The sequence below is a fragment of the Leucopleurus acutus genome (genome assembly GCF_964270905.1).
Source record: "Leucopleurus acutus genome assembly, chromosome: 10".
NCBI lineage: Eukaryota > Metazoa > Chordata > Mammalia > Artiodactyla > Delphinidae > Leucopleurus > Leucopleurus acutus.
The window spans coordinates 72,963,279-72,979,731 of record NC_139153.1 but is presented as its reverse complement, the minus strand read 5'-3'; the positions used below and the strand labels follow the sequence as shown (position 1 = coordinate 72,979,731).

Here is a 16,453-nt window from a genome sequence, read left to right as displayed (position 1 = left end):
TTAGAGCTCTGGTCCAGGAAGATTTCACGTGCTGTGGAGCAGCTAAGCCCATGGGCCACAACTACTGAGGCTGCGCTCTAGAGCCCATGCTCTGCAGAAAGAGAAGCCACGGCAATGAGAAGCCCGCGCACTGCAACGAAGAGTAGACCCCCTTCTCCGAAAACCCGCCAGCAGCAACAAAGACCCAACGCAAACAAAAATAAATAAAATAAATTTATTTTTAAAAAGATACAATGTACTAAATTACACAAACCTAGAGGTGGCTGGAGGAATATGTTTCAGAAAGTCAACTCCAGTAGCAGGTCGATTACTGGAGAAGGCTTAAGAATAAGCCTGTGGTTGCTCAGGATTTGTTGATTCACAGGATTGTGGGGAGGATGGTAAGGGAAAGGGAGGAGTTGAGGATGAATTCTGGAAGCCATCAGAGATGTAGGAGGTAAACTGGTGTCATAATGGCAAAGGAAGTGTAAGAGGATTGGTCAATAGTGTCAGATCCCAGAGAAAGGTTGAGTAAGATCAAGATCAAACAGCATCTCAAGAGCCTGAAATTCTCAAGGGCCCTGAGGGAGAAGTTTCCACTAAGAGTGGATACAGAAGAGGTTCTCCGAGGAGTCTAAGATGTTTCAAATGGAAACAGGCCAACAGTCCCACTTCCCAAGAAGTGCGTCAGGAAGAAGCCACGTCTTTGGACAAAGGAGAATTCTCAGGACAACTTGGGTCCCATTCTGTTGGCACACCTAGCACAGTGGGACCAACCAGTCTTCCTGAGGGAAAAGAAGCCTGGGGATGGGCACCTTATGAATATGGTATGCAAGAAGAGATTTCCTTATCCATCTCAGCTTACCCTTCACCAGAGGACACACATGGGAGAGACACCCTTTAAATGAAATATCTGTTCCAAAGGGTTTATGCAGCCTTCGGACCTGCAGGTTCACCAGCGAATCCACACAGGAGAGAAGCCATACTGCTGTGATCTCTGCCCCAAGAAGTTCACCCACGACTCCACGCTGCACGCTCACAAGAGGATCCACACCAAGGAGAAGCCTTTCCGATGTGAGCACTGTGACAAAGTCTTTAGCCACAGCGAGAACCGCAACATTCACTGACACACTCACTCTGTGCTCAAACCCTACTTGTGTCCCGAGTGTCACAGTGCCTTCCGTCAGCTGGGGACTTTCAAATGCCACCAGAAAACACATTCCAAATGACTTTCCCAGGACCCCGCACGCAGGTCCAAGTCCCTTCTGCTCCAAGAAGGGAATTCAGGATGATTTGTCACCTCCGTGATACAAAGGATGGATGACATGTGAAGAACTTAGGAGGATACTGGAACCCAATGGGGTTCCATCCACGTGTATTAAAAGGATCTTTGAGGGCTTCCCTGGTGGCGCAGTGGTTGAGAGTCCACCTGCCATTGCAGGGGACACGGGTTTGTGCCCCGATCTGGGAAGATCCCACGTGCCGCGGAGCGGCTAGGCCCGTGAGCCATGGCCACTGAGTGTGTGCGTCTGGAGCCTGTGCTCCGCAATGGGAGAGGCCACAACAGTGAGAGGCCCGCGTACTGCAAGAAAAAAAAAAAAAAGGATCTTTGAGTGATGACTTATCTTTCCCTTTGGATTTTGTTTTCTACTTTAGTATAGCCTATGTTTTTTAAAATAAGTTTTTGTTTGTGTTCTTCTTTCAACAATGCATGTCGTAGTGGTTTTAAATACTTCATCATGAAACCTAGGCTGCTGCTGATTGTCTTCCTTTTAGGCATGATTTCATTGTAAAATAGGATGCTCCTGGCATGGCAGCCAGATAAAATATAGGAAAACCAGTGAAATTTAAATTTTAAATAAACAAATGCATTTTTTGTCAAAAAAACCAAAAGATCAAACAACCTCACCTATATTCTGCAGTTAAGAGTTTACAGATGATCTTTGCAGGAAAGTTTCAGAAGAATGGAAGGAACGTTATAGCAGGTTGAAGAGCAAGAGGTATGGAAGTAAAGGCAACAAAATCTAGGCTCCTGGCTATCTTACAGAAGTAATATTTGGCATTCAATGACAAATGACGATTTCAAGGTAATGCAGAGTGGAAGGCATGCCAACCATTATTTGCTGGGGGAAAAGCCTAGAAGGAAAGCACGTTTATTTGTGGATGGATATTTGTGTCTGTATGGATGCTGACCCAGGCAGGATACCAGATGTATTTACCCATTCCCAAGACCTCAAGGAGCACGATAGCCATGAGGCCTGGAGCTTGCCTGCTACTGTGTAAAGGAGGCATATCCTGTTTGGACTCACCCCACCATCCTCCCAGTCCTTGGTTCCTCTGAGAGGCAGGGGACAGAGCCACATAATAATTTAGAACTATCAAATGGGAACTTCCATCCTTGTGAATTCAGGTACCTAGTACATTCTTTTTTTTTTTTTTTTTTTCTGGTTGTGTTGGGTCTTCACTGCTGTGCGCAGGCCTTCTCTAGTTGCAGCGAGTGGGGAACTACCTTCATTGCGGTGCTCGGACTTCTCATTGCAGTGGCTTCTCTTGCTGCAGAGCAGGGGTTCTAGAGCGCAGTCTCAGGAGTTATGGTGCACGGGCTTAGTTGCTCTGCGGCATGTGGGAACTTCCTGGACCAGGGCTCAAACCTGTGTCCCCTGTATTGGCAGGTGGATTCTTAACCACTGCACCACCAGGGAAGTCCGTCTTTTTTTTTTTTTTTAATATTTATTTATTTGGCTGTGCCAGGTCTTAGCTGCGGCACACGGGATCTTCATTGCTGTGTGCAGGATCTCTAGTTGTGGCATGCGAACTAGCATGTGAACTCTTAGTTGCAGCATGTGGGATATATTTCCCCAGCCAGGGATCGAACCTGGGCCCCCTGCATTGGCAGCGTGGAGTCTTAGCCACTGGACCACCAGGGAAGTTCCCCTAGTACACTCTTGCAAGCTGTTTTAAAGATGTAGAACTGGGCAATTTCAGGTTTAGGACTAGGAAATATAATCAAACATTTAAAAAATATTTTCTTGTCTCTCTAGGGAATAGAAATACCTTATAGGGACTTCCTTGGCGGTCCAGTGGTTAAGACTTCACTTTCCAGTGCAGGGGTGTGGGTTCGATCCCTGATCGGGGAGCTAGGATCCCACATGCCTCACGGCCAAAAAACCGAAGCATAAAACAGGAGCAATATTGTAAAAAATTCAATAAAGACTTTAAAAATGGTCCACATCAGACTTCCCTAGTGGCTCACTGGTTAAGAATCCGCCTGCCAATGCAGGGGACATGGGTTCGAGCCCTGGTCCAGGAAGATCCCACATGCCGCGGAGCAACTAAGCCCGTGCACCACAACTACTGAGCCCGCGCTCTAGAGCCTGTGAGCCACAACAAGTGAGCCCACGTGCCACAACTACTGAAGCCCGCATGCCTAGAGCCCGTTCTCTGAAACAAGAGAAGCCACCACAATGAGAAGCCCGCACACCGCAATGAGAGCAGCCTCTGCTCGCCACAGCTAAAGAAAGCCTGTGCACAGCAACGAAGACCCAACGCAGCCAAACATAAATAAATTAATTAATTAATTTAAAAACAATGGTCCATATCAAAAAAATACCTTATAACATGTAAATCTAATATTCACCTCTCAGATTTTCAGGAAAGTAGAATGTACAAAGTAGAAGACTGCCTCAAGATGAAGGAAAGGAGAAAGTTAGGCAGGGAATGCAAGGAAGAGAATGCAAGGTCCGGAAAGAGGAGATTGCCACCAACCAATTTACTGATTCTTTTCTTTTTTCTTTTTTTCTTTTTGGCCACACCACACGGCATGTGGGATCTTAGTTCCCCAACCAGGGATCAAACCTGTGCCCCCTCCAGTGGAAGCACGGAGTCCTAACCACTGGACCACCAGCAAATTCCCCAATCCATTGATTCTAAATGCAAGAATATTGTTAATAACTGAAAGTGCGGCAAGCCAGTGTCCGAGTGTTTTATACAGGGCAGTGGAGGTGGAGACAAGGATGAACTCTAAGTAACAGCACAGATGGGAAGCAAGCAAGCTGTTGGTTTGGTACTCGTGACTGAAACCTTGAACCTCTCTCTTCTGTCTGCTCTGCTGCCCACTCCTCTGTAGGGTGAAAGTTAGGAATGGATCTCCAGTCTGCAAGAATTGGTGGGGGGAGAGCATCTGGTTTTGGAGAGATGAAAAAGTGAGGCTACTTTGTCGTTGCTTCAAGCTTGGTGGGAGTAGAACAAACAGGACAAAAAACACTGGAACGTGGGTTTTGTGTAGGATGTGTTGGAACAGGTGTGGCAGCACCAAACACTCCAGGGCTACATGAATCACATGTAGTAATTCAGCCAGCAGCCACTACATATCCCCATAAGCCCGTCTGAGCCAGTTTTATAATCCTATCACTCCCTCCTGCAACCTTCCCCACAACCCTCAAACCTCAGTGCCTACAGTTCCACAGAGTGGACTCCTTCCTAAACACTCCACCCACAGCTCCCAGTAGTGGGCCTAGTTTAGTGCAGAACATAATGACCGTTCATTGATCATTCAGTAAACTGTTAAGTACATGTTATGGGGAGGGTAGTTGACAGGACGTTACTCCCCAAGCAGGCGCGGAAGGTAAATCCCTGTAAACACTTCTCAAAGGGTGCTTGCGTAGACTACCCGACCACAGTGACTGCGTTACTGCCACCATGGCACCACCCGGATCGATCCAAGGCTCAGCTCACCTTCCTGGAGCAAGCTCTTGCACCCGACGCCCCGCCCACTTCCCTCGCACCTCCCCTGACGGAAGCGGAAGCGGCGTGTGAGCCGCTTGGACGTCTGGCTCTCCGGCTCCCGAAGGCGCCTTCCTTGGCTGTGCTCTGTGCTTGTTGGTTTCCTGTCACCATGGCGCTGGCAGTCTTGCGGGTCCTGGAGCCCTTCCCGACGGAGACACCCCCGTTGGCGGTGCTGCTGCCGCCCGGGGGCCCGTGGCCTGCGGCGGGGCTGGGCCTGGTGCTGGCGCTGCGGCCTGCCGGGGAGAGCCCGGCAGGGCCGGCGCTGCTAGTGGCCGCCCTGGAGGGACCGGGCGCGGGCACCGAAGAGCAGGGGCCGGGGCCTCCGCAGCTGCTGGTGAGCCGCGCGCTGTTGCGGCTCCTGGCCCTGGGCTCCGGGGCATGGGTGCGGGCGCGGCCGGTGCGGCGGCCCCCGGCGCTGGGCTGGGCGCTGCTCGGCACCTCGTCTGGGCCCGGGCTCGGACCGAGAGTCGGGCCGTTGCTGGTGAGGCGCGGAGAGACCCTGCCAGTACCCGGACCGCGGGTGCTGGAGACGCGGCCGGCGTTACAAGGGCTACTGGGCCCAGGGACGCGACTAGCTGTAACTGAGCTCCGTGGGCGGGCCAAACTGGGTCCGGAGACTGAGGACAGCAGCCGGCCCCCACCCCCGCCGGTGGTGTCCTCCTTCGCGGCCTCTGGCACAGTCCGGCGACTCCGGGGAGTTCTGGGAGGGACTGGAGATGCATTGGGGGTGAGCCGGAGCTGTCTCCGTAGCCTCAGCCTCTTCCAGGGCGAATGGGTGTGGGTGACCCGGGCTGGAGAGTCATCGAACACTTCCCAGCCACACTTGGCCACGGTGCAGGTCCTAGAGCCTCGCTGGGACCTCTGTGAAAGGCTGGGACCCGGCTCTGGGCAGCTGGGAGAGCCCCTCGCTGACGGACTGGCCCTCGTGCCTGCTACTCTGGCTTTTAATCTCGGCTGTGATCCCCTGGAGGTGGGAGAGCTTAAAATTCAGGTAGGATACCAGACTGAGGTCAGGAATGCTTTCTCGTCTTTATCCCCTCTTCTTTGTCTTAACTGAATTAGAAGATCAGAGCTGTAGAATTTAGGTCCCTTACTCCTTTAGATCTTGGACTTTTCACTTAATGCCTCTTAGCCTTGTTTACCCATTCTCTACAATTAAAAACATGGTGGTGGTGCATGGGAAGGGCTTTCACGATTTGGGTGAAAGGTGAAAATTACGGTCAAATTACCACTTGTATATATTAATCTACTAAATCTAATCAGTTGTTTGTTGAATTGCTGCAGTGTATCCAGTATTGTACTGGGTAGTATGGAGGATGATACGTCCAGGTTTTGCTCATGCTATCCTTGACTTCAAGTTCCTTCCTATTCTTTTAGCCTCCTCGGTTAAAATCCTACCATGCTTTCCTTGAAGGCCCATCTAAAGGTGGCACTGTCTTCTCAAAGCCTTATATAATCTCACCACCACAAATTTAACATTACTTCTTCTTACTATAGCATTTTGTATTGTACCTTTCAGAGAGCATTTATTTTATTGTGTTGTTATGCTCATGTAATCTGTCTAATGCTCAACTGTACATTGTAAATTCTTTGAAGGGAAGGGCTCTTGGTTTCTTTAGTGCTTGGTGTTTAAGTTTAATATTTTATTAAATATATCCAGGAGGAGTTTTTGGTTTCTGCCTTTAAGAAGCTTACTTCAAGAAGGTAATTATTTTGGGGGTACAAATATAGTCTACTGTTTAATTAAGCACCTGGATGTGTGGGTTAGGCCTGCGCTGTCCAGTGTGGAAGCCACTAGCCCCTTGGTGGCGCTTTAAATCAACTGAAAGTAATGCAGTAAAAAATTCAGTTCGTTAATTGCTTTAGGCATATGTTGAGTGTTCAACATCCACATGTTAATATAGCACATTTCTATCACTTTAGAAAGTTATATTAGATAATGCTGGCATAGCCAGTTAGTGCTATGGGATGTCAAAAAGAGATATAAGATACGCACGAATGGGAGTTAGGTGTGGATTTCTTTCTGAATGGAGGGAAAATACTGGATTACTCAGACTGGAGCTCATTCAGCTAACGCAGCCCTTTCAGCTTCATTGTGATCATATCCTTTAACTACAGCCTGAATTCAGAGTGTCCCCACTAATGTCCAATTAATATTCCCAGTGGCTGCCTGGTGTCACTCAAATGACTTGTGGGCATTAAATGTCTTTACTGTTTCACTGGCTCTGGGCCAGTATAAAGGTATTACGGAATGGTTATCTTTCCTGGTGAACTTTTTGGAGGGAGAGTCAGAAAAGTCAGAGTCAGAAATCTCTTCCTGGTGCCCATTAGAAGGAGAGGTTTCTGTTTTCTCAGGAAGATATAGGTATTCAGCTCTGCTACCTTAGGTCTCCTCTCCCACAAGCCTTATGGTTATGGAAAGGATAAAGGATGGAAGCAGAAATATTGATTGCTAAGGGATTGGGTAGAGCCTGACTCCTTGGGAGAAGGTTATAAGGTGGTGGTTGTTTCTCTAATAGAGATACTTGGAGGGCTCCAGCACCCATGAAGACAAAGGAAGCTGCTCAGTGCTGCCTGGGCCTCCGTTTGCCAAAGAGTTACACATCGAAATTGTGTCCTCTCCTCACTACAGCACTAATGGAACTTATGACCATGTTCTTTACCGGCACTTTCAGACACCCAGGTTAGCTGCGTCCCCCTTTCAGGAGGATAGCATCTTACCCTCATTGCTCTCCTCCCATCCCATGCCCTAGATTCAGGTACCACAGAGCATCTGATTTTAAAAAGCCACAGTTTAAGGCAATATTGTGGCTAGAAGCCTCTTGCTGTGTCAGACGGACAATAGAAGAGTAATCTGGACCAGGAGGTGAATCCAGCCATCCTAAACTGAGAAACCACTTTGATTTGGGAAGACCCCAAAGCAGCCGGGATACTGCTTTGCCTCCCTCTGGTCTCTGATCCCCTCTCTAGCCTCTCTGCCATTTCCTGCAGCTCTTTCTAGGTCAGACTTGTTCTCTGTAAAACTGCTTGGGATCTCTGGGTGGGCAGGAGGCCCCTAAGAAATAGTCTGCATGTTGGGGTTGGCTGTGCGGGCACGTGTCAGGCCCATGCTCTTGACTCCCATCGTGAGCTGACCAGGGCCACTGCTGTGTTACAGGGCAGTCCAGGAAGGGGATGTTCTGTGTGTGCCAACAGTCGGACAAGTAGAGATCCTGGAAGGAAGCCCAGAGAAACTGCCCAGGTACGCAGCTGCCTCCTTTCCCACAGCTGGGATTCTTAACCTGGGTGCAGGAGTCCTCAAGTTGAATGGAATAATTTTGTGCATAAGAACATTTTGTTGTTGTCACACATATTTCTGGACAGAAGGCACATACCTTCTTCAGGTTCTCAAATAGGCGTGTGACTGAAAAAAGAATTAAGAACCACAGCCTGCTAGCTTTTGGGAGTGTTTATCCTCAAATCGATTGGTGGTCCTAGACAAAGTAAAGCATTTAAAACAGTTTAATGGCCTAGACCAACGTGAGATTCCTTGCTTTCCATTCTTAACCAGTGTTGTTTAGGCCACACCTCCCATACACTCAGCAGGAGGAGACCCAGGCCCTGATTTCTACCCTAATGGATGGAATGTGCACATGCTGCTTTCAATCCTGTCTCCCAAGGCAGGGGAGGGAGGGATTTCTGCTGTCCTTGGGATGCCTCCCCTCTTTCCTTATCCTCAACAGAATGAGAAATAGAGCATAACTGAGCTAGGGACCCAAAACAAGGAGTCCAACCTTTCTCCTCCTCCTGTTGACTCTGACTACAGAAGTTGCATGTAAAATGGTGAGGCGAAGAATTCAGAGACCACTTGGCCTTATGTGAAGGGGGAAGAATGTGTAGCTCCACACCCCAGGACTGATTTCCTGTAGGGATTTACTAGAAGGAGAAGACAGCTGGTAGGTACACTAACCCAGCCTTCCAGGAAATCTCATTGAGGTGGTGGGACCCGCCTGCAGGAACTTGGGCATAAGAGCCATAGTGCCCAAGGTTCCGGGCCGAGCCAGCCTGGGCCCTCTGCCAAGAGAGGGACGCCTTGTCTGGAGCTCCTGATTCGTCCTTGGTCGGTATTCAGAGCTGGGTTCTGGCCAGCACTCTGTCTCCCCAGTCTCAGGGCTATGGTACCCAGAGGAAGGGGCTGGTAGTGCCCCATGTAATCCCACTTGGCGCTGCAGGTTCAAATCTACAACTGGGAATTTGAGCTTTCCCAGTTCAAATCTACAACTGGGGCCTGGTGGAGAATGCCAGGCTGCTATCCGTCACTTCCTACTCTGTATCCCATCTTAAATATAGCAAATGTCTATGAGCTAGCTTTCTGTAGGAAAACTGCAGAATACCCACCCTTTGTACTTTGAAAGGAAAACAGGCACTAGGCCCTCCTGAGGCAGACTGGGAAGCCCATCCTTTTCCTGGACCTCTGCCATTCCAGCCCCCTGGAGACCTGTCTCCCTCCTCTGGGTGCTGAGCACATGGTTCTTCCCCCCTGAGCAGGTCCTGGAAAGCAGGGTTGGGGTGGACAGGTGGGTCCAAGGACAGAGATGAGTGCTTTAGCCCCACTTCTTGGACTTGGTAAGGGAAGCCCTGCAGGGAGGCTTTTGTGATCCCTGGCAAGGAAGTCCACTAAAGCCCCTTCAGACTCCCCAGCGTTCCGCTTTCCCACGCCAGGCCTATGGGTTCCAGCTCCACTGTTTCCCGTCTGGCTCTCGGGAACGCAACCCGGTGTTCCTCAGCAGTATCCAGATATGTTCCAGAGGTCTGGCCCGTGTGCTCACTGAGGTGGTCCCTCCACTCTCCGTGGAAGGGGGTGGGCATGTCTCCCTCCCCCTCCCCGCCCCAGTGCTGTTCCTCCTTGGATCCCACTGCCTGCCATATGCACTCTGACTCAGGATGTTCAGCCTGACCGAGTGTCTAGGTTATGGACCCACCCATCATTTATTTATTTATTTCCATCATTTATTTATAATGAATAACAGTAGGACAGTTTTCCTTATGTTCTAGTTTTTACCACAATCACTGCCTATGGTTACGTGAGTTTCATAATACTAACCTGGTGTGCTTCCCCCTCCACCTGAAAGCATTCCCACCCCCACCCTCCTGTGCTACCAGAGGGAGCAGTTCTGTGACTGTGAGACACTGAGCAAAGGAATTTGCACCCTGATTGGACCTTAAAGAGGCCCAGGTTCTGTCATTGCTGTTCTGCCTGAGGATTAAAGATGGGAGTAGTTCATTTCTTTATCTGGAAAATTGGACTAGCGACTGCTATCTGCTACCCACCCCCTTAGTAGGCTGAGTTACCCTAACTCACTCTGACACTAGCCAGTGACTGCACAGCCCTGGTTATGGCCGGGAGCTTTCGAAAAATACAAATGTGTGAGTCCCACCCCAGACCTATTGGAGCAGCAGGGTGAGGCTGGGACCTGTGCAGTCTTTATTTTTTTCCCAAAGGAAGGAAAATGTTAATTTTTAAATTGAGATATAATTCACATACCATAAAATTCATGCTTTTAAAGTGTACAATTCGGTGGCTTTTAGTATATTCTCAAGGTTGTGCCATCAGCGTCACTAATTCCAGAACATGTTCATCACCCCAGAAGGAGAGCCCTCCCCGTTAGCAGTCACTCCCTGTTCCCTCCTCCCCTCAGCTCCTGGCAGCCACTAATCTACTGCATGGAATCATACAGTATTTGACAGATGTTGATTTTTTTTTTTTAAGTTTCACAGATAATTCTAATGTGCAGCCAAAATAGAGAATCATTAATCATTAAATGTCATTATGAAGGAATCTGCCTGCAATTAGATTTTGTGGATGCTTGAATAAGAGCCAAGGGACTCTTTCCTCTGAGGTTTTGGGTGGCCTTGGTGGGTACGTATTTGAGGGTGGGACTGTTCTGAAGCCAGTGAAAACAGTCAGATGGTCACTGCTTGGTGCAGGGGTGGCTTCTCCCATTGGAGTGGATGGGCAGGCCATTTACCTGAAGAAACACACCCTCAGGTGATGTTGTCATGAGGGATGCGGAGGACAGGCACAGTTCCTGCGCTCAAAATGCATGTGATCCAGTCAGGGAGATAAGAAAGACCATCTGCTTTCCTTTTCCTCCACGTCCCCCACTTCCTCCCCACCTCCGCCATGTCTAGGGACATGTATTTATGCTGCTCTTGAGTTTGTCCCTGCAGTGGACCTCTGACTGAGACAGCCACCTTGCCCTTGGGGAGGGGTGTGTGTGCTCTGCATCTGGGGTTCATTGGGCCTCTTTCCTGCAGGTGGCGGGAGATGTTCTTTAAAGTGAAGAAAACAGTTGGGGAAGCTCCGGATGGGCCAACCAGGGCCTACGTAGCTGACACCACCCATACCTCCTTGTACTTGGTGAGGCCCTAGCGGTGGGGGTAGACTTGGGGAAAGGAGCAGAAAGAACTTCTAGAGAACAGACTTGTGGTTGCCAAGGGGGAAGGAGGGTGGGGGAGGGATGGACTGGGAGTTTGGGATTAGCAGATGCAAACTATTATATATAGAATGAATAAACAACAAAGTCCTACTATATAGCATAGGGAACTATATTCAGTGTCCTGGGATAAACCATAATAGAAAAGAATATGAAAAATAATGTGTATGTTTATATAACTGAATCACTTTGCTGTACAGTAGAAATTAACACAACATTGTAAATTAACCATAAAATAAATTAAAAAAAAAAAACTTCCAGAAACTAAAGCTTCCTCCCACCTTTCACAGGTGGGTTCTACCCTGAGCCTTGTTCCAAGGCTCCCTTCAGGTGAATCCACTCCCTGGAGCAGCTTGTCTCCTCCAGGCCTGGAGGGCTTGGTGACTGAGCTCTGTGCTGCCCTGAAGCCTCGCCTCCAGCCAGGGTGAGTGAGGCCCCTGTGTGAGAAAAACCTGCTGAGAACGTCCCTGGAGGAGCGGCAGGCCAGACAAGTAGTTCCTAATGCCCTGTTCAGAGTGGAAGAATTAGGTGGACCTCCCTCCAACTGTTAGGCCCACGCCACTAGCCCGTGTCCTTTCTGTAAGCAAATTCCCAGGCTCCTTTCCTGGGATAACCACGGTCCTCCAGGGTCAGCTATGGAGGAAGAATCTCCACCAGGGACAACTGTCTCTGAGACTGCCATTCCCCTTGGGGAGCCCACTAGCCATCCTGACCTTCACCATCCTGTACCTGAAAGACACAGGTCCTCATACCACTGGCCTAAGTATAGCCACACATGCCTCCCTAATTCCACCCAGTACAATCCAAACCAGACAGAATAGCCAAGACTTTCTTGATGACAAAAGAGAATTAGTCTCAGCTGCTGGATATGCTCCATGCCCCTGCCAGAGTACCAAGGTGGTGTGGGAAATATGGCCTCACCGTGTGGCGACAGCCCCGAGGGTTGGGGAGGGGGTTTGCTTCAAGGATGGTGTCTGCTTTCTGGATCCAAGGGGCCCTGTGTCACTGGGGACTCTCACATTTGGGCAGAATGGAGGAAACAAACGTCTCTTCTTTGGTTGCAGGGGTGCCCTGCTGACAGGAACAGGCAGTGTCCTTCTACGGGGCCCCCCGGGCAGTGGGAAGACCACTGCAGTCGCTGCCGCCTGCAGCTGCCTCGGGCTCCACTTATTGAAGGTGAGGGTCCCTGGAGAATAGATCCCAACCACGTCTCCTCCCCAGCCCAGATTCTCCCTCTCCCCCTGGCTACAAGCCTGACCCTGCCACCTCAGCCTAGTGGGCAGTGGGTCAGGCATAGTCCCATGATGCTGAGCTACTGAGAGATGCTTTCAAGAGGGAGGATGCTCCAAGGTTTTGGTGGACAGTCCAGGAAGTGAGGTTAGGGTAAAGAAGAGTTAGGGCTCGGCCAGTGTTACCTTCCTCCCCCATCCCTGCCCTCCAAAAAGAGATGGCCTGTACCTTCTAGTGACTCCTCCCTCCATTCTCCTGCCCCAGTCACCCCTGCCCCCTTGCTCACAGGCCCATCGGGACCCCCTCCCCAGGTGCCCTGCTCCAGCCTCTGTGCAGACAGTAGCGGGGCTGTGGAGACAAAACTGCAGGCCACTTTCTCTCGGGCTGGGCGCTGCCGGCCTGTGGTTCTGTTGCTGACAGCTGTGGACCTGCTGGGCCGGGACCGTGATGGGCTAGGCGAGGATGCCCGTGTGGTGGCCACACTGCGTCGCCTCCTCCTGGATGAAGACCCCCTCACCAGGTATCATCCAGCGCTGGGTCTGGAAGGGGGTAGGGTCCAGCCCTCTCTTTACCACCCCCTCAGTGGCTTCTTAGACGTCTGCTGCCCATCTGGCTGCTCTCCAGGCAGCCCTGAGCTGAGGGGCATGGGGGTACCCAGAGGGAGGAGGACGCAGTCCCTGGTATTTCTTGGGGGACACTAAAGCACAGCCTCTGCCCTCACTGAGCGCCCTGTGTAGGGGGGATGCACCATCCAGGAAGCTTTGGGGCGCCCATCTCCCTGTCCCATCCCAGCCCTACCCTCCTCCCTGCCCTCCTGCACCAGCCTCAGGACGAGGCAGTGCTCAGGGGCTGCCGGCCACCTTCTTGCCCTGAGTGCTGCCCACTCCCTGTCTGCAGCTGCCCTCCCCTGATGGTCGTGGCCACCACAAGCCGGGCCCAGGACCTGCCTGTGGATGTGCAGACAGCGTTTCCTCACGAGCTAGAGGTGCCTGTGCTGTCAGAGGGGCAGCGGCTCAGCATCCTGCGGGCCCTCACTGCCCACCTCCCACTGGGCCAAGAGGTGAACCTGGCGCAGCTGGCACGGCGGTGTGCAGTGAGTACCCAGGCAGGATACGGGCCGCCCTGCACTCTTTGCCGGGGGTACTCAGTCCTGCTGCCATGCAAGTGTGCAAGTGAGGGTAGAAAACCCGAGGCATCAGTGATGGGCCTCTGCTGCAGCCAGGGGTCCAGCCCCGCATGGGTTCCTGCCTACTGTGACCTGCTCACGTGTCCTCTCCTGTGGTTCCCCAGGGCTTTGTGGTAGGGGATCTCTATGCCCTTTTGACCCACAGCAGCCGGGCAGCCTGCACCAGGATCAAGAACTCGGGGTAAAGAAATTGGGCACAGGAGGGGCAAGGCGGCAAGAGGCGGTATGGGTGGGTAGGGGCTGGTGAGGAAGGGAGGAGGGTGAGGGCCCTTATGGGGAGGAGACCTCAGGTTAGGTCCTCCAGAGGCCTCCCTGGATTTTCCTTTGCAGCTGGGCAGGTGGCTTGAGTGCGGAGGATGAGGGGGAGCTGTGTGCTGCTGGCTTTCCTCTCCTGGCTGAGGACTTTGGGCAGGCGCTGGAGCAGCTGCAGTCAGCTCACTCCCAAGCCGTCGGAGCCCCCAAGGTAGACACTCCAGGTCCTTGGAGGTGGGACCGGAGCTCCCTCCACCAGCACGTGTCCAACTGTGCCCTTTCCATCTCCTAGATCCCCCTGGTGTCCTGGCACGATGTGGGTGGGCTGCAGGAGGTGAAGAAGGAGATTCTGGAGACTATTCAGCTCCCTCTAGAGCACCCTGAGCTGCTGAGCCTGGGCCTGAGGCGCTCCGGCCTTCTGCTCCACGGGCCCCCTGGCACGGGCAAGACCCTCCTGGCCAAGGCAGTAGCCACTGAGTGCAGCCTTACCTTCCTCAGGTGGCGAGGGGGCCTGGCAGGGAGGGTGGGTGGATTGGGGGCAGCGGCAGGGGGCAGGAGGTGTGTTGTGTGTTTTCTGCATCTGAGGAGTCTCACCCTCTCCCATCCCCTCCCTCAGCGTGAAGGGGCCCGAGCTGATCAACATGTACGTGGGCCAAAGCGAGGAGAATGTTCGGCAAGGTGAGTGGGGGGTGGGGGCAGGGCTTCTGGCCCCCGAGCCGCCCCTACCCTCAGGCTGCTCGAGGTCACTGCTAGTCTTCCTCTCCCCAGGTCAGGTTCCTGCTGGGTGGGGCCTCTTACCTGAAGTGCTAGTGATGAGTTGTCAACATGGGTTTCCCTCCCCATCTCCTGACTTCAAACCCCCCTGGGCTTCCCTGTCCTGTGGGCCCTTCTCTCTCCTAAGTGTTTGCCAGGGCCAGGGCCGCAGCTCCATGCATCATCTTCTTTGATGAACTGGACTCCTTGGCCCCAAGCCGGGGGCGAAGTGGAGACTCTGGAGGTGTGATGGACAGGTGGGGGTCTGAGCCAGAATGGAATCTGGGGTCCAGGACAGAGGGATGTGAGACAGGCTGCACTAGTCTTTGGAGCCCAAAGAGTTCCTGCCCTACTGGTTCTGCGATAGTATAACAGAAGCTAAAAGGGGCTGTGGAATTGGGTGTGGGGCATTGAGGAGATGGGGGCCTGTGTGGAGGGGTCACAAAGCACAACCGGGCAGGGGGCCCTGTGGAGACAGCCTGCAAGGAACACCACAAGCAGGGCAGAGGCTGGGGATGCACCAGGCACTCTCTCACCTTCACTTCCTCCTTCACAGGGTGGTGTCTCAGCTCCTGGCCGAGCTGGACGGGCTTCACAGCACTCAGGATGTGTTTGTGATTGGAGCCACCAACAGACCAGACCTCCTGGACCCTGCCCTTCTGAGGCCTGGCAGGTGTGCACCCTGTACCTTTCACCTCCGCCAGGCCCATTTGGGCCTGTCCCTTGACCCCCATTCGGTGCCTCTCCACCCTCATGCCAGGCACCCTGGCACTCACGCCCAGCTGTCTCCCTAAAGGTTTGACAAGTTGGTGTTTGTGGGAGTGAGCGAGGACCGCGCCTCCCAGCTGCGTGTTCTGAGCGCCATCACGCGCAAGTATGCCCTGTTAGAGGGAGACCCCCACAGGGCTTGGGCCTTGGGATGGTTAGGGGATAAGTGCAGAGTGCACAGTAAGCTGGTCAGGGATGCCTTCTGACAGAGTAGGGGGTGCCAGGTAAGTCTCTTTGTTTCCTGTATCCCCACAACAGATTCAGGCTCGAGCCCTCTGTGAGCCTGGTGGACGTGCTGGACCACTGCCCACCCCAGCTGACGGGCGCAGACCTCTACTCCCTATGCTCCGATGCCATGACAGCTGCCCTCAAACGCAGGGTTCGGGACCTGGAGGAAGGTGAGCCACTCACCAGCCCCAGAGGTCAGCCAAGGACCTAGTGGGCACCAGGCCTGGTTCTGGATTTCAGAGGAGGGACTGTTGACCCCTGGGGGACTCTGGGCAAGAAGGTGCCTACCAGGGTGCTCCCCTGCTTGGGCAGAGACCACAGCCTCCGTGCCCCAGCTGGCCTCACCTCCCCTTGTCACCCCCAGGCCTGGAGCCCAGGAGCTCGGCACTGCTGCTCACCACGGAGGACCTGCTGCAGGCTGCAGCCCGGCTACAGCCCTCGGTCAGCGAGCACGAGCTGCTCCGGTACAAGAGCATCCAGCGCAAGTTTGCTGCCTGCTAGGAGCCTCCTGCAGCCCGGGACCCTGCCCGCAGGGGCTAAAGGTATCTCCACAGAGACCTGAGAGAGCAAAGGCTCTTTCTCAGGCCAGTGCCACCGACCCACCTGAACGCTGCCTACCTCCAGGCACTCCCTTGAGTGCCGAGTGGCATCAGGAGCCCCGAGAGAGCTCAGGAGGCATCCTCTTCCCACCTGTCCGCCCTCCAGGCCAGCTCCAAGACTAAGGCCCCTCTGCTCAGGAGGAAGGATCAGGTCCTGAGGGAGCCCCATCTGTGGCTGAAAATAAAGCATATGCCGC

The 16,453-nt window shown here is 52.7% G+C and overlaps 1 protein-coding gene across 2 annotated transcripts; it reads left to right on the top strand.

The window, feature by feature from the left end:
- The first annotated feature begins 4,835 nt into the window (after positions 1-4,835).
- PEX6 (peroxisomal biogenesis factor 6) lies at positions 4,836-16,453 on the top strand. Of its 2 annotated transcripts, XM_082848841.1 has the most exons (18): positions 4,836-5,755; positions 7,284-7,447; positions 7,922-8,005; positions 11,062-11,164; positions 11,531-11,664; positions 12,305-12,416; positions 12,782-12,990; positions 13,368-13,563; positions 13,761-13,837; positions 13,987-14,119; positions 14,201-14,406; positions 14,525-14,586; positions 14,810-14,918; positions 15,218-15,334; positions 15,458-15,535; positions 15,688-15,827; positions 16,022-16,199; positions 16,363-16,453. In XM_082848841.1, the coding sequence occupies exons 1-17, from the start codon at positions 4,874-4,876 to the stop codon at positions 16,156-16,158; spliced, it is 2,943 nt and encodes a 980-aa protein (XP_082704967.1). In that variant the 5' UTR covers positions 4,836-4,873; the 3' UTR covers positions 16,159-16,199; positions 16,363-16,453. The 2 variants fall into 2 exon arrangements, with proteins under 2 accessions (XP_082704967.1, XP_082704966.1); XM_082848840.1 differs by having other exon boundaries at positions 16,022-16,453.